This window comes from Bos indicus x Bos taurus, chromosome 20, assembly GCF_003369695.1.
Source record: "Bos indicus x Bos taurus breed Angus x Brahman F1 hybrid chromosome 20, Bos_hybrid_MaternalHap_v2.0, whole genome shotgun sequence".
Taxonomy (NCBI): domain Eukaryota; kingdom Metazoa; phylum Chordata; class Mammalia; order Artiodactyla; family Bovidae; genus Bos; species Bos indicus x Bos taurus.
The window spans coordinates 35,726,729-35,748,961 of NC_040095.1; the positions used below are offsets into that span (position 1 = coordinate 35,726,729).

At 40.0% G+C, this 22,233-nt stretch overlaps 1 protein-coding gene across 3 annotated transcripts in view; it reads left to right on the top strand.

Annotated features, from left to right (window-relative positions):
• The window catches only part of LIFR (LIF receptor alpha), a 79,610-nt gene extending 60,403 nt beyond the window's left edge, over nt 1-19,207 (top strand). For all 3 annotated transcript variants that reach the window (XM_027520369.1, XM_027520370.1, XM_027520368.1), the window contains 7 exons: nt 1,375-1,554; nt 3,462-3,563; nt 4,160-4,327; nt 8,532-8,693; nt 9,606-9,699; nt 11,392-11,470; nt 11,855-19,207. In XM_027520369.1, coding sequence (XP_027376170.1) covers nt 1,375-1,554; nt 3,462-3,563; nt 4,160-4,327; nt 8,532-8,693; nt 9,606-9,699; nt 11,392-11,470; nt 11,855-12,475 — 1,406 coding nt within the window. In that variant the 3' untranslated portion in view covers nt 12,476-19,207. The remainder of the gene's footprint in view (nt 1-1,374; nt 1,555-3,461; nt 3,564-4,159; nt 4,328-8,531; nt 8,694-9,605; nt 9,700-11,391; nt 11,471-11,854) is intronic.
• The last annotated feature ends 3,026 nt before the right edge of the window (nt 19,208-22,233 follow it).

The window sequence follows — 22,233 nt, forward strand, 5'->3', positions numbered from 1 at the left end:
TTATCTTTTAATTCAGAAGCTATATTCCTGCCTTTTCTGTGTGTCTCTCAGTTCAGTTCAGTTGCTCAGTCGTGTCCGACTCTTTGCGACCCCATGAATCGCAGCACGCCAGGCCTCCCTGTCCATCACCAACTCCCGGAGTTCACCCAAACTCACGTCCATCGAGTCGGTGATGCCATCCAGCCATCTCATCCTGTCGTCCCCTTCTCCTGCCCCCAATCCCTCCCAGCATCAGAGTCTTTTCCAATGAGTCAACTCTTCGCATGAGGTGTATCTCTCAGAAGGTAGTAATTTACCGAACTAACAATGGTCTGGCCATCAGCTTTCAGACAGTTACTGCAACTCAGAACAAATCATGGTTCTTTGCGGATTTCCCCAGTTGGAGGCCTTACTGCCTCAACACAGGCTGACAGTGTGGATTTTTTAGTCACATTGAGCCAAGAAGCTGTTGTATCCAGAGTCTTCTGTATTCCAAGCCGAATTGTTGTCTTATATCCAGTAGTAGTTGCTTATGAATGCAAATTTTGTTCAAAAAAACGTTTCCATGGCTTTTTACTGAGCCCTTAAATATGCATCAGTTAGAGAAATTACTTCTTTGCCCTGTTTCTCTGGAAAATGTCCCTCTTGGCCACGCTGTCCTAACCCACACTAATTACTTACTCCCAACCTTGGGCCTCCCCTATCGCTGAGGCTGAGATCTGGCAGGTGGTAAAATCAAACCTCACCATGGCCCCCAGTCCCCTCTGTCAGCTTCTGCACCTCACGCATCCGTACTGCTCTCTGCCCACACTGGCCATCCCATCCCTGTCCTGTCTCCAGAATCCCTTCCACCCACCCATGGGACAGCAGTCTCCCTTGAAGGGAAGCAAGGGGCTGGCACACCCATTCATTCACTGACTGCGTGGGGTTGTGCTCCTGCTTGGCGTGGTCTGTGCGCAGAGTGGAGCTGCAGGCACAGGCCCCGCCTGCACTCGTGGCGCTCACATCCATAGTGGATGATGAAAGGAGGTCCTGGCCACCCGTGCCTGCTCTTCTCCGGCCTCCCGTCCCTGTGCTGCTGTGCCGTGACCCTCCATTGCTCATTCCTTCTGCCCCATTCATCATGGCTCTTGAGCTTCATGTCCCTGCCCAGCTATGGCACTACCTGATCCTTGGTTCTTTTTTGTTTTGTTTTTTCCCAGCTGCAGAGTTGATCTGTATGACCAAGTAACTGCCGTAGAGCAGCATTTCTAAACTTGGCTGAAGGTTTATCTAGGTTAGCACCATTTTGCAGTGTATGTACAATGAAATGATTTGTATAACTCTGGCTCATTTTCATGAGGTTTACCTTAAAACATTATTTTTAACACTAGTAAAAATCCTTCTTTCTTGAAGATGATCTCAAAATAGAGCAGGCTCTTGGAATGGGAAATAGGATCCTCCTCACTTGGAATTACGACCCCAACATGACCTGCGACTATGTAATTAAGTGGTGTAACTCATCTCAGTCTGGACCCTGCCTCATGGACTGGAAAAAAGTCCCTCCAAACAGTACTGAAACTGTAATAGAATCTGGTAAGTGTCTCTCAGAGTTCTTTAAAGATATTTTTTAAATTTACTTTTTATTGGGGTGACATTGGTTTATAATAACATCATGCAGGTTTCATGTATACACCATTATGTTTCTATTTCGGTTACACTACAGCGGCTAACCACCAAAAAAACCTTTATTTTAAGAGCAGCACGTGGAGTGACTGGTTGCAGTGCAGTGACTGTTCCCCCTCACCACTGGGCTGGACATGGATTGGTTTAACTTTTTTGGAAAGCAGTTTGTGGCAGTATGTGTGTGAAACAGTTCATAGACTTTGATCTCGTCATTACTTGCCTAGGAATGTATTCTAAGGAAGAAAATCCAAGAGCAGCACAGATGTACATCTAAGAATGTTCAGCACAGCATTGTTTATAATTATAATGACCTCATTTGCCATCTTTTTGCCCATGTTTGCCCACAAGCCAGGTTACTGAGCACAAAGGACTTGCACCCAATACCACTTCCCCTGATGCAGGTCAGGGGTGCAGTGAGGGGCGGGGGGCAGCTCAGGAGCTGCAAGCCTAAGATGATGCAGCCAAGAGGGGTGTGCGGTTACCTGAAGGCCGAGCCAGCCTTGTCCTTGGGAACCCTAGCCTCTCTGCACTGTCACTGTTCTTCTGAGTCCCTGGCATGAGTGAGTGTGCCTCTGCCTGTGGGAACTGTGGAACCTCTTGGCAGTGAAGCTTCTGACGTCACCACCCCCCAGCCCGGGCCCGTTCTCCCTCACGTGTGAGTGAAGTTCAGGAGCGCGAGCAGCTGCTGAGCCTTCTCTCCCAGGAATCACGCTCTGCTCGTTTACTTTGTTCACTGTCAGATGGTCAGGGTGAGCCCCATGCGTTGGATTCCTACATGGAGCTTCAGGTTTTTTTTTCCAGTTCTACTTGGAATACAGCCAGATTCTTTCATGTGCATAATTGGCCAAGGCCTCGATGGTTGCCTTTCTTTTCCCTTGCCGAGTATGTCATCCCTTACCAGCGAAGTACAGCCCAATCTTACACAGCCGTAGTGTGCTCTGTATAAATTATGACCCCTCTTCCCTCCTTTCTCACTTTGGCCTTGAGAATGATCAGAATGGACTGGGGCAGGGTGGAATGGTGCGGAGAGGTGAGAAATGTATCTTTAGCTGGAATATCTGGGATATAAGATGAAGTTGAAACCTGTAGGGTGAGAAGGAGGACCTTGGATGCAGAGGCCCCGAATAGCATCTTATTGTTAGCTCTTCACATCTGTCCTGCCAGCTGCTCCAGGCCAGGGGTCCTGTTACATCCATCCTGCTTTGCATTGTATTGAGGAGACATTTGAAAGTGATTAACTTGGATCGAAGTTGAAATGCTTTTCTTGTTTGTCTTGTGGAGTTAATAGCACTAAATGCTGGTGCTATAAAGAGGAATAGACTCTTAAGTCCCATTTCCTTTAACCCCGAGGTGTCGTGTAGAGTGGAAATTTTAGTATCTGCTTCTTGGAACAAGGGGAGAGCAATGGGTTCTTCCAACCCACAAATAACCCTAGTTAGGGAAGGGCTTTTCAGAGGTGTGCTACAGACCTGGGACCATTTCAGAAACTGACCCAGGACCAAATCTAGGAAGAAGCTGTCATTGCTTAGTTTGAAGGAACAAAATGAAAACCTTGATTACTATTTTTTTTCCCTTCAAGATGATGTCATGTTATAATACTAAATTTTTAATTGCAACAGATGTGAATTTAATTTTTGTCAAGTCAGTTTTCACTCTGAATGTTTACTAGTTTTGGAAACGCAAATATATTTTCTGTAACCTTTGTAAAATTAGCTTTGGAAATTTCAAAGTGAGTTATTTTCAGTTTGAGATTTCTAAAATAGATATTCATAGTCATATGTACTTAGGAAAGCTTACTGATTGTGTTCATCCTGTAGATCAGTTTCGACCAGGTGTAAGATATAATTTTTCGGTGTATGGGTGCAGAAATCAAGGATATCAATTATTACGTTCTGTAATTGGATATGTAGAAGAATTGGGTAAGTTAAATGGGTAAGTTTTCTTAGAGTTGAAGATAACATGAGAAATTATAAGTAGACATCAATTTTAAGATTGAATTCTAAAAATAGATTGAATTGAGATGTGTATTAGTTCAAGGAAGAAAAATATGTTAGATGATAACTGTAAAATTATTGATAATTACTTATCCTTACTTCATTTGTTTAATGTTTACATTTGACAGTTTTACTCTTGTCATAGAGAAAACTAAGTCTTATTTTGGATGTCAAAAAGACTTACCATGTGCTTTTACAAATTTTAAAAACTGTTTATTTAAGACTATCACTAAAAGGGGAAATAGAAATAGTCTATTGGAGTAGCCACTTAAAGATTTTGCATAGGTTTTGCAAACCCCACCCCCCCCGATATGTTTTATACCTGAAAGTTGTAAATTCTACCTTTGTATATTCATAGTAAAAGTGCTATGATAATATATGTGAAAGTTTATGATTAAATAAAGAATAATGTTCTAATTCCAGGCTCAGCTATTTTTGAGGCTAGAAATCTCATTAAACCTTAATGTCTTGCTCTGTATTAGTAAACTCTCCTTTAAGTGTGGGCTTCTTTTCTTTTACAGCTCCAGCTGTTGCTCCAAATTTTACTGTTGAGGATACATCTGCAGATTCTATATTAGTGAAATGGGAAGAAATTCCTGTGGAAGAGCTTAGAGGATTTTTAAGAGGATATTTATTTTACTTTGAAAAAGGAGAGAGAGACACATCTAAGATAATGGGTTTGGAACCAGGTGAGTAAATTACTAGAATAAGTATATACTGTTTCTTAGAAGTTCTATATTAATTACAAAAAATGGAGAGAAAGAAGAAAGAAAAGGTAAAACAAAATGCTACTGAATAGTTTCAACTGGTCTCCCAAAACTCTGAACAATAAGGAAGTGAAAATGAAGTCATTTGATGAATATGAGATTTTTCAAGATTTTAGTATGTGATAAATGGCATGTGGTCTTTAAGAAATCATTTAAATCATTTATTCTGAGGCCTTTGATTATGATCCCCACAGGACTGAGAACATCTCTTACTAATCTTGCATGATTCATAACAAAGCATCTTATGAAGGTTACCTTAAGAAAAAAAAAGTCTTCCTGCATTTATGCTGATGGAGACGAAAACTCAGGAACCTGAAGAATGGCTTCAGAGCCTCCTTTTATTTGACAAAGAGCTATCCCCACAGTTAGGCAAGGCCTTAATGAGCTGGGAAACTTAATTGGCTTGATAGAGCATGTGTGTGTCCCTTATATCTTAAAAACTTAAGAGTCAGTCGTGACAATTAGTAAGTGTATGCACGGAGGAGACCTTTGAGAATCCTGAAATTTACAAATACAGAAATGTTTATGCAGACTTTTGGCTTTAAATCCTCAATGACATTTCTGTTCAAAGTCAGATGCTTCTTATTTATGACTGAATAACACAAGCATGTATCATCTCTTCAATTTGAGAGCTTTTGTTTTCCTTAATGACCTTTTCTTGGAAAGAAACTGTTGTAACTATTTAATGACTGTCTGACAAGTAGAGAACAAGCAATGCCACAGGGACATGCTGCCCACCTGGGCATTAGTTTAGTCACCTCTGGAGAACAGCAGCATAAACATGTGCCTCCCCAAATCACAGAGTTCTGCATTTCCTAAACTTTCAGAGTTGAGGCAAACCCTAACTATCAGATGCTGCAAATATCCAGAAAAAAAAAGTGCTCAGTCATGTCCAACTCTTTGCGACCCCATGGACTGTAGCCCACCAGACTCCCCTGTCCAAGGGATTCTCCAGGCAAGAGTACTGGAGTGGGTTTCCATTCCCTTCTCCAGGGGATCTTCCCAACCCAGGGATTGAACCCACGTCTCCTGCGTTGCAGATGATTCTTTACCATCTGAGCCACCAGGGAAGCCCAGACATTACACCAGAGTCTGGTGTAATTTCCCTCAGGAGCTCAGAAATTTTGCACTTGAACCAAAGGTTCTCAGAAATTTTGCACTTGAATCAGTTAAAATTATAGCATGTAGACTCCTAGAGTGGATTGGTCCCTAAAATTAGAGTAAAACAGAAGGGAAAAAAAAGAAAAAACCATAAAGCCAATAAAGACAGAACCAGAGAGGCAAAAAAGAGGATATTGAAACTTTAGAACATGGAAGTGGGCTGAGTGAACTAGAGGAGTAGATGGTGGGATAGTCTAGGTGGACAGTCGGGCGGGCATCAGTTAGAAGTAGTTTGGTTTATCCTGAAGGGCCAGCAGTGGAGGCCAATGGTAAGGATGAGTCTGGGCTGAACATCGGGAGTTGACTGAAGGTGTGTAAGCATCAGTTAGAACCCCCAAGTCCTACAGAGTGTCATGTAGCTCACATGAGTGCCCTCTCCCCTGAATGAGAACAGATTTATTCCGAACCAGAGAGCCTCCAGGCAGGGGAGACCACAACAGACAGTGTGACTTTCCTTCTTCCTCCTTTCCACAAGGTTAATATATCTTCAGCTAGGCATGTTTCCCAGACAAGAGGTGAGAGGATTAAATGGTTCCTGAGAAAAAACATAAAACATGCTGAGATTCAGGGGGTTACCCCAATGAAAAGCCAGGAACCCAGCTGGTCATTTCCTATCAGTAACAGACATGAAGCCCACCCACCAATAAACCCCACCTGTGCTCACCAGGCTTCCAGTGAGCCATTTAGTAGCTCACTCTGAAACATGAGGAGTATCCAGGGTTAACCAGATGATTGAGAAAGCTTCTAACCTGCAAGACAGACACCAGGAGAAATCAGAGGAAACAAATGTTATGTGGGAAACAGAAGTAAAAAAAACAAAACTATTCTTGGATAATTGAGGTACTGTTGAAAAGACATGATGTTATAAAAAGGAACAAACAAGACAGTTATGAATTCCTCAGAATTAAAACTGTGATCGAGGAAATTTTTAAGGAATTAAATAGAAGTAGAAATATTAAAGGGAAAATGGGGAAATTCTTCTGAAAATGAGACAGAGGCAAAAGAGCCTTGGAGGTAAAAGAAAGTTGCAGCTTGAGTCAAAGACCTGCCCTGTCCTCCTTTATAAGAGTTCTGTTAGAAGAGTGGAATGGAGGGAAGGAAATTTCCAAAGAAATAGCCCGAGAAAATTTCCCAAAATCAAAAGACCTCAGTGTATGCAGTAAAAGGTGCCATTAAATACACCAGTAAAATGGAGAAATAGATCTATGCTGAATATGTCATGGTGAATTTTCAGAGCACCTAATACATAAAGAAAAAGTCCTAGAAACAAAAGAAAAGCAGTTATGGTGCCCGGATCAGGAATAAGAATGGCAGTTCTCAACAACATACCGGATACTAGAAGATATTACAGCTAAAATACTGAGTAAAAAATTGTTTTCAACCTAAAATAATACTGTAGTCAAGCCAATTTATCTACAGATACGGTAGTATCTGTACTACTTCTGTGAGAATAGAAGACATTTTTAGACAGGTGAGGCTGCACATATTACTTCCCCCAGCTATCCCTTCTCCAAAAGCTACTAGAAGAGTAGTAGCTCTCAACACAAGGAAATAAGTGGGGCAGGGAGTCCCAGGACAAGGGCCCCTGGAAGGCTTTCAGTCCATAGAAGACGCCCTGGGAAGCAACCTGACGAAAACCAGACAGGGGCTGGGGAAGCCACAGCACTGGGACTTAGTTGTGTTGGATCACATGGAAAATTGTGTTGAATATTCATTGAAGGATGTGGGAAGAATTAGTAACTGGTACATCAAACAAATAAGGAAGAAAGGCAGTTAAAACAACAGAAAAATAAGAAAGGAAACATCATATCTAGCAGTTTGTCTTAGCAATACTTCATGTTTATAATCATGATAATATAAACACTGAATTTACCAAATTTTTTTGTTTTTCTGCCAGTAATGTGGGGTTGAGGGGAGAAGGGGTAGTGCTTGTGTGTTAGAGCTAACATCTAAAATTTAAAAGTCAAGCACTACCAGTTTAGGTTTCCCTGGTGGCTCAGTCAGTAAAGAAGATGCCTGCAATGCAGGAGACTGCCTTGCAGTACAGTAGACCCAGGTTCAATCCCTGGGTCAGAAAGATTCCCTGAGAAGGAAATGGCAACCCACTCCAGTGTTCTTGCCTGGGAAATCCCATAGAAGAGTTTCATGGGCTGTAGTCCATGGGATTGCAAGAGTCAGACATGACGTAGTGACTAAACCACCACCAATCTAAGTTTATTTCAAAAATGGAAGTGAATACTCACAGAAACTGATAACTTGATTTTGAAGTGATTGGTTGGGGGGAGGGAGATGCAGGCAGGCAACTGCTGCTTTTTATTAGCCATATAGTGTAATTTAGTTTTTAAGCTATTGAACTGCACTATTTTGGTTAAAATTTTAAAAAACAATAGTTTAAACAATTCTTCTCATTTCCTTTTAAAACAGTTCCAAGGCGTCCTCACTGGTGTCTTACTTGAGACCTTGGTTTCCTGAGTAATTTGGAGTGATCTCCATTGATTCGTGCTCGTACTCCCTTGAGTTTCTCACTTGACTCACAGACGGATGGTCAGCTCAAGTGACAGCATCCCTGCCCCCATGGGTTTGGGTTGCAGTGGGTTTTCATGCTCTTAGTAACAGAAAGAAAAGAGGCTTTTATTGATTGCCTGCCGTATGCCAGGCATTATTCTAGAGAATGTGCATGGAAATTTCTGAGAGCTTCGAAACAGCTCTGAGAGCTGAGTCATGATATGGGATTTCACAGTTAGAGAAACTCAGGTTCAGAGTGGTTCAAATAATAGATCCAGATAACCCAGCTACTAATTGGTAGAGGCGGAAGTGAACATGGTGCTGACTGGCACTACAGGCCTTGGCCCTGGAGGCGACTAGCATTCAGACTCACTTAAAAATGATATGTGACAGGTTTGAGTAACCAGGTGTTTAAAAATAGTATAGAGATCAGTAATAATCTTCTTCACTTGAAAAACAGGTCGTTTTGACACAAAGGTTAAGAATATTACTGACATATCCCAGAAGACACTGAGGATTGCTGATCTTCAAGGTAAAACAAGTTACCACCTGGTCTTGCGAGCCTACACAGGTGGAGGAATGGGCCCAGAGAGGAGCATGTTTGTGGTGACAAAGGAAAACTGTGAGTTAAATGTTGTGATTGAGTTGCTTTCCATACTCAAATGCATTGGGTTTCTAGTGATTTTTGTTTATATAGAAAACCCCCCTTCTTTAAATTTCACATTTTGTTATACTTTTAAAGTAGGTGGAGGGCAGTGTTGAAAGGCCTGAATGACTTCATATTTATTCTTACCAGTTATCTGAACCTACTGTCTAATGCATACTTGAGAAATTAAGGGCTTGAGGATATCTGAAGTTCAGAGTTCTAAATTCATGTTGAACTTATGGTCAAGTGGTTTAAAATTTTTTGCCCGAAATATTCTGAGATTTTTAACATATCCAGGGAAGAATGTAAGAAACAGCCTTAAAAGAGTGTAAAGCATAACACTTATAAATTTGAGATGGAAAGTAGAGGAGATGGACTTGATTAGTTGGTCAACAGCAAAGAACTTTCATTGGTCACAGGCTTGTTCTCTAGCCCTGGCTTGAAGGTCATACATGCCTTTAAATAAAGGAGGGCCATGTGGAGATAGCGCTCACCTGGGGGTGATTTTGCCTCCTGGGGACACTTGGCATTGTATGGTGCCGTTTTGATTGTGCTACTGGTGTCTGGTGGTTAGAGGCTGAAGGATGCTGTTAATCTTCTTCCAGTACATGGAACAGCCTCTTCCCCACCAGCACATGTCAAAGAAATATCTGCCCTAAAATGTTAGGAGTGCCAAAGTAGGGAAACCCTGCCCTAAAGAAGTTATGTGTTAGTATAAAAATCATTACAGTACTTTTTAAGGTTATGTTTTAATAATTTTTCAGTTTCTCTGGAGCAGTTAGGGTTTTTTCTTCAAATAATCTACTGACTTAAATGTCTTATGATATGAATTTATTGAGGTCATATATTAAAATGATGACTTTAACATCTGCAATGTTCTCTCTTCAGCTGAGGGTTTGATTATTGCCATCCTCATCCCAGTGGCAGTGGCTGTCATCATTGGAGTGGTAACAAGTATCCTTTGCTATCGGAAACGAGAATGGTAATGATTTACTCTCGCTGTTTTGTTCTTAAGGGCATGATTGATTAGTTCATGTGTTGAGAGTCTGACACAGCTTGCGACTGAACAAAATAACAAGTCCACCTTTTTGGTGGAAACTAGGTAATAAATATTTATACTGGTCAGAATTAATTTTGGAGATAATATTAGACAAGAACATGGCATATTATTTACAGGTTTTAAAACTTAACAAAGGAAAAGTGTAAATTTTCCCTACTATGGACAGGGAGGTCTGGCAGGCTGCAGTCCATGAGGTCACAGAAAGTAAGACATGACTGAGCATGCACAAAAGCATATTTACTAATTAAAGTAGTAGCCATTGTACTAAAAAAATATTTAAAGGCATACATACGTCAGTAGCTATATGCAGGGTTGAATGTAGTTTAATGATTGAGCTCTCACTTGTCCTGGTGATCTATTTAGAGAGTCTGGTCATTTATTTAACAAATGTGAATGGCCCTCCCATGTGAAGGGAGGTGCAGTGGTAGACTAAGTAAGTATGATCCTTAGACATGTAGAATAGTGGGGAGGATGGACTCGAACCCATAATCATTTAATAAATACATGCGGAGACGTGTGAGTGGGTGCTGGAAAGAGCGCAGGCGCGAGAGAGAACAGTGGGGAGACATGTCTCTGTGGGCAGTCAGGTTCCCCCGTGGAGGTCCCTGGAACAGGGGAAGAGGAGAGCATGTGCCAGGCAGAGGGAAAGGCTTCTCTGAGGGCCTGCAAATTGGAAAGAGCTTGATCTTCTGGAGAAAGCAGCGTGTGTTTGGGTGCAGTGACCACGTGAGTGGCGTGAGCTGAGGTGAGCGGGCTGAGGAAATCGCGCCTCATGCTCAGCCAGCAGGAGCTGTCCTGGGCTGGGCTTCAGGCAAATGGCTGTCTTCATTTGGTCCTTACTGGCCTTCAAAATGCCCTCATTCATGGTAAAGAAGAGAATATGTTCTAGCAATCCTGGCTTATAAATCAGTATAGTAACAGTTTAAAACGATAGAATACCCTGTTTGGTAACCACATTCTCATTGCCAAAAACCACATTTTTAAGGCAATTTCCATTCAGAAAAAATATAAAATAAGGAGATAGAGTGGAAGAGCATTTTGGACATACATTGACAACGTTTTTTTTTTTTTTTTCCTATAGGAATTTCAAACGATAAAAAAAATTAACAGCTGTAACTATGATAGGGCACTAAGCAAATCTCGTTTTTGTGTTTAGTTTTTGCTTAAGATTGATAGCCTTCCTTTTTCTGATAGTGCAGGAAAAGTCTGTTTTGAGTAGTAGAGAACTGAAAATGCAAATATGTTCCCAAGTAGTTAATGGTACTGAATCCAGTCTGCAGCATGAACATTTTGGTTATATGAGTAATGCCTGTATCTTTTGACTGGATAGCACAGTCAGCATCTTAACTCTTTTCTTTCCGTTTTCATAAGATACGTAAGATATTATAGTTCTAGAAATAGAAGCACTGTTTGTAGTTTTCAGATAGGAACCTCTGAATGCATTGTATGAAAGCTCTAGCGACCGATCACACTGAAAATGATTTTCCCTTTTTATCTCAGGTGTTCATTAGCATATTCATATGAAACGTCAAAATAAACCTGGTAACTTACTAACTCGTTGTCTAACTGATAATCCTATAGGTATTAAATGTATTTAATCATCTTTATTTAAAGGATTAAAGAAACCTTCTATCCTGATATTCCAAATCCAGAAAATTGTAAAGCTTTACAGTTTCAAAAGAGTGTCTGTGAGGTAATCCTTTATTTTCTTACATTTACCTTTGAAGTACTGACTTCCTTTTTTTAGTCTTTTGTGAAAAGTTTTTAACATGCCAGTGTCATGCACAGTAAAATGTACTAAGAAAATAGCAGTGCTTGAGCATCTGCTGAACTTGTAAAATTATTAATTTTAAATTGTTGGTGCATGCTCTTTTTTCTTTTCACTGCTATTAAGAGCAAGGAGAATACTGATATGTAGAAAAAAGTAGCTTTGCTCTAGTATGAGCTAAAGAATAGTAGAGATGCAATTTTATAAGCATCTGCGAAAAATATATAAAATAATGCTTCTTTTTGTAGGTGGAGCATCGCAGCAGCTTTTCATGGTATCCCTAATCCCTGTTTTAAAATTTATTTCTAGGGAAACAGTGCTCTTAAAACATTGGAAATGAATCCTTGTACCCCAAATAATGTCGAGGTTCTGGAAACTCGGTCAGTGGCTCTCAAAATAGAAGATACAGAGATAATGTCTCCGGTGGCTGAGCGTCCAGAAGATCGCTCTGACGCAGAACCGGAGAACCATGTGGTTGTATCCTATTGCCCACCCGTCATCGAGGAAGAGCTAGCGAACCCGGGAGCGGAAGGCGGCGGGGCCTCACAAGTCATCTACATTGACGTCCAGTCCATGTACCAGCCTCAGGCGAAACCAGAGGGGGAGCTGGACAGTGACCCTGTAGGGGGAGCAGGCTATAAGCCGCAGATGCACCTCCCCGTTACTTCCACTGTAGACGATCTGGATGCAGATGATGACTTAGATAAAACTGCAGGTTACAGACCTCAGGCAAATGTAAACACTTGGAACTTGGTATCTCCAGACTCACCTCGGTCCACAGACAGCAACAGTGAGATTGTGTCTTTTGGAAGTCCGTGCTCCATTAACTCCCGACAGTTTTTGATTCCGCCTAAAGATGAAGATTCTCCTAAATCAAGTGGAGGCGGATGGTCCTTTACAAACTTTTTTCAGAACAAACCGAATGATTAAGTGTCCCCCGTCACTTCAGTCCACCATCTCAATAAGCCCCCATTGCTAGAGCTGCCACATCAACACAAGGCACCTTGGAGGGATCCTGTGAAGTGTTGCTAGTGGGGTGGACTTCACTCTCACAAGTTACACTAAGAAGTGTTAATGTGCTTTTCATGCAGTCTCAAAGCCAAAGTACAGTAACTCAGAAATTGGATCCACACAACTCACAATTTGGAGCTATTTGGGATTCGAGCCAAAGAATTCTCACATTACTCTGCCTTCAAGAAGCTTTTCAAGAACAAGCAGTGCCAGGCCCATTCGTGCAAAACAAACCCTGCAGCAGCTATATTCTGTTCTGTTGTTCATCGGGTTTTCTCACACTTATAATTTATGGAATTGCACGCAGATTTGCAGGCAGGGGGGTAAAATGTCAAAGTAACAGGTGACGTTACTTGCCTGACATTTGCTCCATTCCAGATGAAAACCAAGCACAGATTTGGAAACTTTTGACATTATTCTTTATCCACAGCATTTAAGAAAATTAATATAATTTTTAATGTAGCAGCAGCTATTTAGTGTTTTGTTTGATAAAGTATGCTGATTTCTGTGCCTACTGTATAATGGTTATCAAACAGTTTTCTCAGGGGTACAAACTTGGAAAACGAGCGTGAAACTGACCAGCCCAAATCAGAATCATGTCTCCTTGCTTTGGTAGGCGTTTTATGTTGTTCCATTATTTTTTAGTGTTTGTGCTAGCTTCCCTTATTAGGTTGCCCTAATATTTAAAAGTAAATTTCTAAGACTGTAGATTTTAAGTTTTTTTTTTTAATTGTGTTTTTTTATGACAGTGTCAGTTTTATAAATATATGAGCAAATTCAATATTATTCATAAACACAGGATTCCAGTGACTTACTATTTGAGACGACTACTAAGCAATATCTGGCAGCATCAGCTGTCTGTATAGGTGGGATTGGCCTCAGTTCCTCCTGAGAAGACCACGCTTTGAGCCCTGGTTGCCCGGGCAGCGTGAGCATCTCTGACACCTGCTAACAGGTGTTCTTTCTCATCGCACATCTTAGCAGTTTCTTCCTCTTCATCAGTCCAAGCTAGTTGTTTCAGTCCTCAAACTTTTCAATATAAAACTAAAAAAGATAATGCTTCCTAACAGGGACAGTTGCTCAAGGGCTCTTTCATAGAGAATGTTACTACAGCGGATTTGAATCCATGGGCGTACCTGTATTAAAGGTGCTCTGGGAGATGTCCAGAGGGGGGTCCTCACAGCATTCTCTGTCCACCCCTGATCTTCACACATGATGTCTGAAATGAGTGTTGTTCTTGGAGAAGCAGATTGAAGAGCTAAAAACTGTATCTTATATTTTCCCTGCCCTCAGGTTGTCTGTGTATTTTATCTTTTGAGAGTTAAGGCCAGAGTACTTGAAAATTTGGAAGATCTGAAGAAGTCACGATAAGCCCCTTTTTATTTATCATTCGAGATTCTGTAGTGTATGTGCACATAATGGATCAGGTTTTTTTTCTTTTCTAGCCCATGATGTATCATTATAAAAAACATGTTGTAGAAAAAAGGTTCAACAAGGGACAAAAATCTACTTAGGTAGTACTCTGTTTTATGAATCCTGATTTTAATTGCTAGGATTCAATTAAATCCCAGAGCTTCCTGGTAGATGAACATGTGGAGTGAAATACAGTTAATTATGTATACACATAGTATACAGTAAAACCACATAATAGCTCATAGATATTTTCAACAATGAAAGTTGTATCAAACCAGAGCCACCTCTAAACAGTTTGCTCTGTCCTGTTATTTCTCCTGTTGGGCTCCTTCCCTTAGCTTTCACCCCAGACACTGAGCCCTGGGGCTGCCTTCTCTCCCTGCAGAAGCTTGTTTTTACCACACCCTTCTTTCCCCCAATTCATGCCTCTTTTCCCGTCAGAACTCACCAGTCCTATACCTCATCTCTTTAGGATAAGTGTTTAGTCCTCTAAAGTGTCCCTTTAGGCCAAGGTAGAAGTTTATTGATCTTCACTCCACTAACCTGAGATAATGGAAAAAGGCCGGAAGAGATTGTTTTGATTTCCATTATATGTGTCGTAGCTCCTACCATCTACCTACATAGCGACTCCTTTGTTCGGCTCATGGTGCATTTCACCGGGGCTCTCAAGTCCTCTCACTCCGTCCAAGGCTTCATAGCTTGTTCTCTATGAAGATTCAGAGTGCAGCTCACCTCTCCCCTGCCCCTGGGGATCTACACACAGGATTGCTGGGTTAATGAGCAGCAGAATGTCTCTCTAAGTCTGGGCAGGCTCCTTATTACTTGTGACAGGCTTAGAAGAGTGTGGCTTAGGTCTGAGGTCAGAACAGATTTCTCTATATTTCCCCTGTTGAAGACTGCCAGACCTCAGCTGCAGGTGGAAAGTGATTACCACCCAGCCCCTGGGCACCTGGGGACAGGGAGAAGGGAAGAAGACACCCTCTGACCCATATCCAGTTGTCTGTGTCACTGCAGACCCTGGTAAATACTCAGTGCCAGGACCCTGCATATGGGTGAGAGCTGGTCTAATAGGGCCTTGCTCTGTGCAGTCAGATTAGCTCCTCTTCTGAGGGAGGGCCTCCCTCCAGCCCTTCCTGATTGGAAGAATGATTGGGAAACCCACCTTTCCTGCCAAAGTTTCCAGTTAAAGCCCAGTCATTGGTTAGAAAATTCTAAATGTCTGAAATATATCCCAGTATGTCTTGATTAGTGCCATTAAAGGATACATTTTCACATCTCTTCCAAGCCAGCAAACCAAACTTCCCTTGTGAGGAATGGAGATTCTGATGGTCATTGTGACTACCTTTCTCTTATGAGTGGCCATCTGAAATAATACTTAACATAAAAATATTCTTGGAAGACTTAGCCAGGCTTTTGACACTAGATGGACCTTATTAACTGCGTATTGCATGGACTAGCATCTGTATACAATTGAAGTCTTCAGTGTGCTAAACCTGTAGGAGCCTGGGTTTGACATTGTGGCCCAAATATCTGAATAGTTGGGTGTTTATGTGCTTCAGTGATAGAGGTGCTCCATCCCTGCAGTTTACACAGAGTGGCAACGATTCCCAGAAAAATTTACAGGCAGGAGTTTCAGCCTCATTTTCCATACCAGCATTGCTTTCACGGCTCATGGATCTGAAGGATTGCATTGAGAACATCTAGTCCTATTGCACTCTCAGAAACTGTGGGAAAAGTCATATTCTTAAACCTTCATGCAACTTGTATTCTTGTTGGAAATTAGTCCTGTGATTTCTTAGTTGTCTTCATACTGGCCATATTTAAAGAACATCACAGTCCTTTTTTGTACTTGAATAATTAGATGTAGTTTAGTGAAGGAGACATGTGAATGTTTTCTTCCAAAAGGAATTTGGAATCAGTTTTAACGAGTTTGAAATAAAAGTGCTCCCTAACCTGTTAATATGCAGAAAATATTATCTCAAATTTTTCTACTGCTGAGGCACATAATCTGATAAAACTTTTTTTTTTTTTCTGTTTAAGGTAGTTTTTACTGTTTTCTGTTCTGAACCATGTTAAAATTTGTATATCTTTTATAACATAGATTTCCCCCCTTATTTTGAAAGTATAAAATTGGGCATCTCAAAAGTCAAATGTGGGATCATTAGTTAATCACTAAGACTAGGCACATAATGGAAATTCAGTCAGGTTTTTTATTGACTGAGTCCCATCCCAGAATGTGTTGATTCAATAGAATTCTCCTGCAGGATGGTGCATGCCAAGATCTAGCTTGTATAGATCTGAGACCACTGGCTCACAGACTCAGATCTACTGTAGAAGTGACTCCACAGGTTGAGTGAAAACTTGGGTCTTACACAGATATCTTATTCTAATCTAATTTTAAATATTCACAGTAACTTTTATATGATGGGTTTACAATGTGGGACATGTTTGTACCAACCAATTAAGTTTGTTCTAGCAAATCAACACACTGATGTGTGAGTTTTACTGATTATAATGAACTTTCATTCTCCTGATAAACTCTTAAAAGCTTTTATTTTAAACTGATACTTCCTGCTAAAACAAAGTTTCGTGATACCATGGCCATTTTCTTTTTTATATCCAGAAGAAAATCTTTGACAAAAGAAAACGATCTGTGGCTAAACTTACTGGTAGTGTAGCTTTTAGACATGACCTTAGAATATCATTGGAAACGACTTGTTTTGAATTTGGTCTATTTGTACCTCCGTGGATTATGTGCCAAGGCTATTAATATTTAAACCTCTTACTTCAATTAGGTGGTGAGATTTTTATTCCTTTTCAGTTAGTACTTTTTGTCTTTTAACTATTACATGATCATACTCATGCTGATTTTAACACAGATGAACTATCTTTAATGCTGGTAATAGATTAAAGAACAACATTCTGTTAATTGAGATGTCAGACTTTGTTGTATATGGTAAAGTTTCATGGGATGTGATTTGAATATATCCAAATCCTTATGATACTGGATTATGATGGAATTCTATTATTTTTAATCATGAATAGCATTTCTTTCTCTCTACATTAAGAATGTTAATATTTTGGATTATAAATCATGTTATCAAGAGAACTTACACGTGTGAGACAAATTCTAACTGTGGGACATTTTTATGAAAATTAAAAGTAGTGTTTTTAGAGAGAAACCCTCTGAATGTTTTTTTAATGTGCAAGTGCCTAGTTGAAGAAATACAGAAACAATAAATTCAAAAGCTTTTAAATAAGTAAACTGTAACTGATTGAATATTAACCAAATACAAAAAGTAATAAATATTACTTTTTGGTTGCTATAACTGAATACCCAAAAACCTAAAAGATGCATTGGGGAAAAAATGAATGCTTAAGTGATAAGGAATTAATTTTTATTACATTTATTAATGCATATATCATCTAAAATTGCCTTTGCAGTAGCCAATCAGAACTTTAAAACAAAAAATTTTCTAACAATATAGACCTTACACTGCACAGAATCCCAAAATAATTTGTAAACCTGATTGAATTTCACTTAAGTGTATTGAATTTCTTTATACATTTAAAATGTACTTCCCTTTAGAATTATCCCATTTTAAATAGGTAGCTTTCAGTTTCTGAACTTACTATTTTTTCCTAAGCATTCTAGTGGTATATTATAAAAGATCAAAAGATTTCTAGGTGGTAAAGCAATTTTATTTACGAAACATGGACAAGTTAACTGTTAGGTTTAACCTTAGCATTAGTATTTTTGTAGTTGATTATAGAAAACAATACTGAATAATTCTCATAAAATTTTTTTTCAAATCTCCACAGTTTGATTTTCAGTAATTTTCCCTATTATTTATGATATATCCTTCAATTCCAATTATTCCCTCCAGTATAATGTTTCAGAAAAATGACTGTTATGAATAAAACACACAAAAAAGAAACTCTCTTCCACTCATGGTTGTGGAAGGGTAGATATTCCTGGGATTGGGATTTATCCAATTATTTCCTCCAAAAGGGACAAGGCTTTTTTTTTACATTTCAATTAAGAAATTGCTTGAAAAAAATTTGGCCTGGATAGAGAGACATCCTCAGTTTGAGATAGAAAGTGAAGTCGCACAGTCGTGTCCGACTCTTTGCGACCCCATGGGCTACCAGGGAGTCTACCAGGTAGTCTACCAGGCTCCCAGGCTCCTCCGTCCATGGGATTCTCCAGGCAAGAATACTGGAGTGGGTTGCCATCTCCTTCTCCAGGGGATCTTCCCGACCCAGGGATCGAACCAAGGTCTCCCACATTGCAGGCAGACGCTATAACTTCTGAGCCACCAGGCTTGAGATGGTGCCACCCTAAAGTATGTCCAAAGGTAGAGTCGTTTTAAAGCACTCAGCTTTGCTCATAGAAGTGTGTTCCCTTTCCTTCTCTTTTGTCAGCCAGCTACAAGTCAGAGGTCCTTGCAATGCTAGACAGTCACCATTTTTTACTTTCAAAATTGCATTACAGTGAATTACTGTTTACAAAATACACATACTGTGAACAGATATAAGTTTTTGTCTTTTATAAGGTTGTTTGTAGAATGAGTATTTTTTTAAAGGGGATGTTATATGTTAAATATTTTCAGTTTTTTATAAATACTAGTTAACTGTTTACTAATTTTTGTTTGGTCAGGTGTGTGCCAATGTAGCTGAAAGATAGGGAGAAACTGCAAATCCAAAACTGTTTAATTTCTTGAAATGTTACCACTACAGACTTTTTTTTTAATCCTGAATGATCAGTTGTGATGTTCGGCACCTAAAAATTGCGCTTAATCATGTCCGGAAGCAGTTAAATACACACATGCGGGAAGCAAACTGTATAGATCGCAGTATATTTGCGTGTTGCAGTCTGGTTCACAGAATTTCAGGTTTAACAGGGAATAAAATAACTCCACGTACAGAGATAACAACTGAAGTATTTTCTGCCTTAATGAAAATTTGGAAATTATGTTGCTGTTAAAAGGAAAAATTTGGACATTTTATATCATTGTATAATTTCAGAATGTAGTGTCCGTATCTTTTGGGAAACATGGTCATAGCAAGAACATAGAATTATAAGTAACCTATTACTAAGACACTTAAATATAAAACTAGTATGCTTGGCTGTTAACTCTAAAGATGTTACTTACGTCTGTTTTTAAAACATGCATGTATTTAACAATTTTATCATAGTATTGTCATGGAAAAAATAAATATATTTTCTTACACTGACAGATTTGGGCATTATTTAGGATGGGGGGATGGTTTCCTCCTATTTTAAGCACTTGGGAGAAGCGGTTTCTGCTTTGTTGTTAACACTTTTGGTTCTGTCTCAAAAATTACAGTGGCTGTGAAGTAATCACTCAGGGCTATGACTAAATTTTTAGTATTTTAATATATTGCTATGTCATTGATAAAACCTTCCATATATTCCACTACATCTACATTCTATTTACCAAAGAAGTTAACTATAAAAACAAGTAGTGGGGAACCAGCATTTTAAAACAAATAATAAATACTGGTCCTTAAAGTATGGCTTTTCATTTATTTCCTCTGAGGATAACCTAAACATTTCTAGAGATTCTAAAAATATATCAAAATTTTATTGTCAAGTTTTTGAATTTGGAAATATAGTCATTGATTCAGCAAAACCCCAATAATTTTGAAGTATGAAGTGATCTTAAATGGAATTTCAAAAGGGGGTGATATGAAGTCTTTAGCATTATGCCGCCTCTGCTCACCCAGAGTAACAACTGATGTATTATGAATGGGTCTGTATTTAACCCGAAGAAACTGTTGACCAATTTTAAATTAACTGTGAAACACATGTTAGTGTTTAAGTACTAGAAGAGCTCGTACATGTGGTCTGTCCTTTAGGGAGACCTCGCTGCATATCTGGTTTCCCAGATGGTGAGTTCTTGAGCCAAAATGTATAGTGCAATCAACCCCGGGAACTTTTAAAAGGGTCAAAAAGAGTGGAATGATGTCATTATTAGGGGAAAACAAAATACAGATGTATGAATAATCATTATTTTAATACATAGCATTCAGCATCATACTAAAATGTTAGCTTACAAACTCACATTCATTACAAAGGGCCTGTGTAAGAATTAGTTTTCAACGGCCTGTAAATTTGATCTATTACCCTTCCCCTGGAATGACTAACAGTAAAATTGAATTAAAAAGTATTATTCAGTCTGTAAGAACCAGTGATGCTGAAGGAACAAGAGATATCTTGCACTGATCTGGGATTAAACTCAAGATGATTTTTATCCCAGAGTGATTACTTTCAGGTTAAAGAAACAAAAGTTGTTAAGGATGATTGTGATAGAAACTGTTAAGTGGGAATTATGTTAAAATGAGTACAATTGCCAAGTATGGGGGGCTTCCCAGGGGGCGCAGTGGTAAAGAATTCGCCTGCCAATGCAGGAGATGCAAGAGCTGCAGATTCGATTCCTGGGTCTGAAAGGTCCCCTGGAGGAGGAAATAGCAATCCGCTCCCGTATTTTTGCCTGGAGAATCCCATGGACAGAGGAGCCGGGCAGACACAGTCCATGGGATTGCGAAGAGTCAAACACAACTGAACACACACACATGCCCTGAATGGAGCTCAAAATTATGTCCTAAATGTTTGAAAGATGAGAAAGAATTTCAAGTCTCAATTCAGTTCAGTCGCTCTGTCATGTCTGACTTGCTGCGACCCCATGGACCGCAGCACACCAGGCCTCCCTGTCCATCACCAACTCCTGGAGTTTACTCAAACTCGTGTCCATTGAGTCAGTGATGCCATCCAACCATCTCATCTTCTGTCGTCCCCTTCTCCCACCTTCTATCTTTCCCAGCATCAGGGTCTTTTCAAATGAATCAGTTCTTCGCATTAGATGGCGAAAGTATTGGAGTTTCAGCTTCAGCATCAGTCCTTCTAATGAATATTCAGGACTGATTTCCTTTAGGATGAATTGGTTGGATCTCCTTGCAGTCCAAGGGACTCTCAAGAATCTTCTCCAACACCACAGTTCAAAAGCATCAATTCTTTGGCACTCAGCTTTCTTTATAGTCCAACTCTCACATCCATACATGGCTACTGGAAAAACCATAGTTTTGACTAGATGGACCTTTATTGGCAAAATGTCTCTGCTTTTTAATATGCTGTCTAGGTTTGTCATAACTTTTCTTCCAAGGAGCAAATGTCTTTTAACTTCATGGATGCAGTCACCATCTGCAGTGATCTTGCAGCCCAAAAAAATAGTCTGTCACTGTTTCCACTGTTTCCCCATCTATTTGCCATGAACTGATGGGGCCAGATGCCATGATCTTAGTTTTGTGAATGTTGAGATTTAAGCCAACTTTTTAACTCTCCTCTTTCACTTTGATCAAGAGACTCTTTAGTTCTTTTTTACTTTCTGCCATAAGGTTGGTGTCATCTGCATATCTGAAGTTATTGATATTTCTCCCGGCAATCTTGATTCCAGCTTGTGCTTCTTCCAGCCCAGCGTTTCTCATGGTGTACTCTGCATATAAGTTAAATAAGCAGGGTGACAATATCCAGCCTTGATGTACTCCTTTCCCAATTTGGAACCAGTCTGTTGTTCCATGTCCAGTTCTAACGGTTGCTTCCTGACCTGCATACAGATTTCTCAGGAGGCAGGTCAGGTGGTCTGGTATTCCCATCTCTTGAAGAGTTTTCCACAGTTTGTTATGGTCCACACAGTCAAAGACTTTGCCATAGTCAATAAAGCAGAAGTAGATGTTTTTCTGGAACTCTCTTGCTTTTTCCATGATCCAGCAGATGTTGGCAATTTGATCTCTGGTTCCTCTGCCTTTTCTAAATCCAGCTTGAACATCAGGAAGTTCGCGGTTCACATATTGCTGAAGCCTGACTTGGAGAATTTTGAGCATTACTTTAAACCTTTTTCCCCTCCCTTCCTCAGCTAACTGAATCTTGGCTGCAGAGCTGGTTCTTCACTTGGACTCAGCCTTCAGAAGCAGGGTGAGTCTGGGTGTCTTCCGGGCATTAAAGGCCTTGCACACATCCCCACCCACATTTTCCTTGAGTCCATGGAGAGGCAGGAAGACTTGAGGAGCCGAGTTTTAAGGACACATGGCCTTTCCTGGTCCCAGATTGCCCAAGGACAGAGCAGACGATGCACCTTCTTCAGAGATGTACCGGGGGTCTGATTTTCTCAATCACCATCTTAGGCTCCATTTTTTCCTGTGATCGATGCAGGTGTCACACCCCAGGCAGCAGCTGTCCTGGC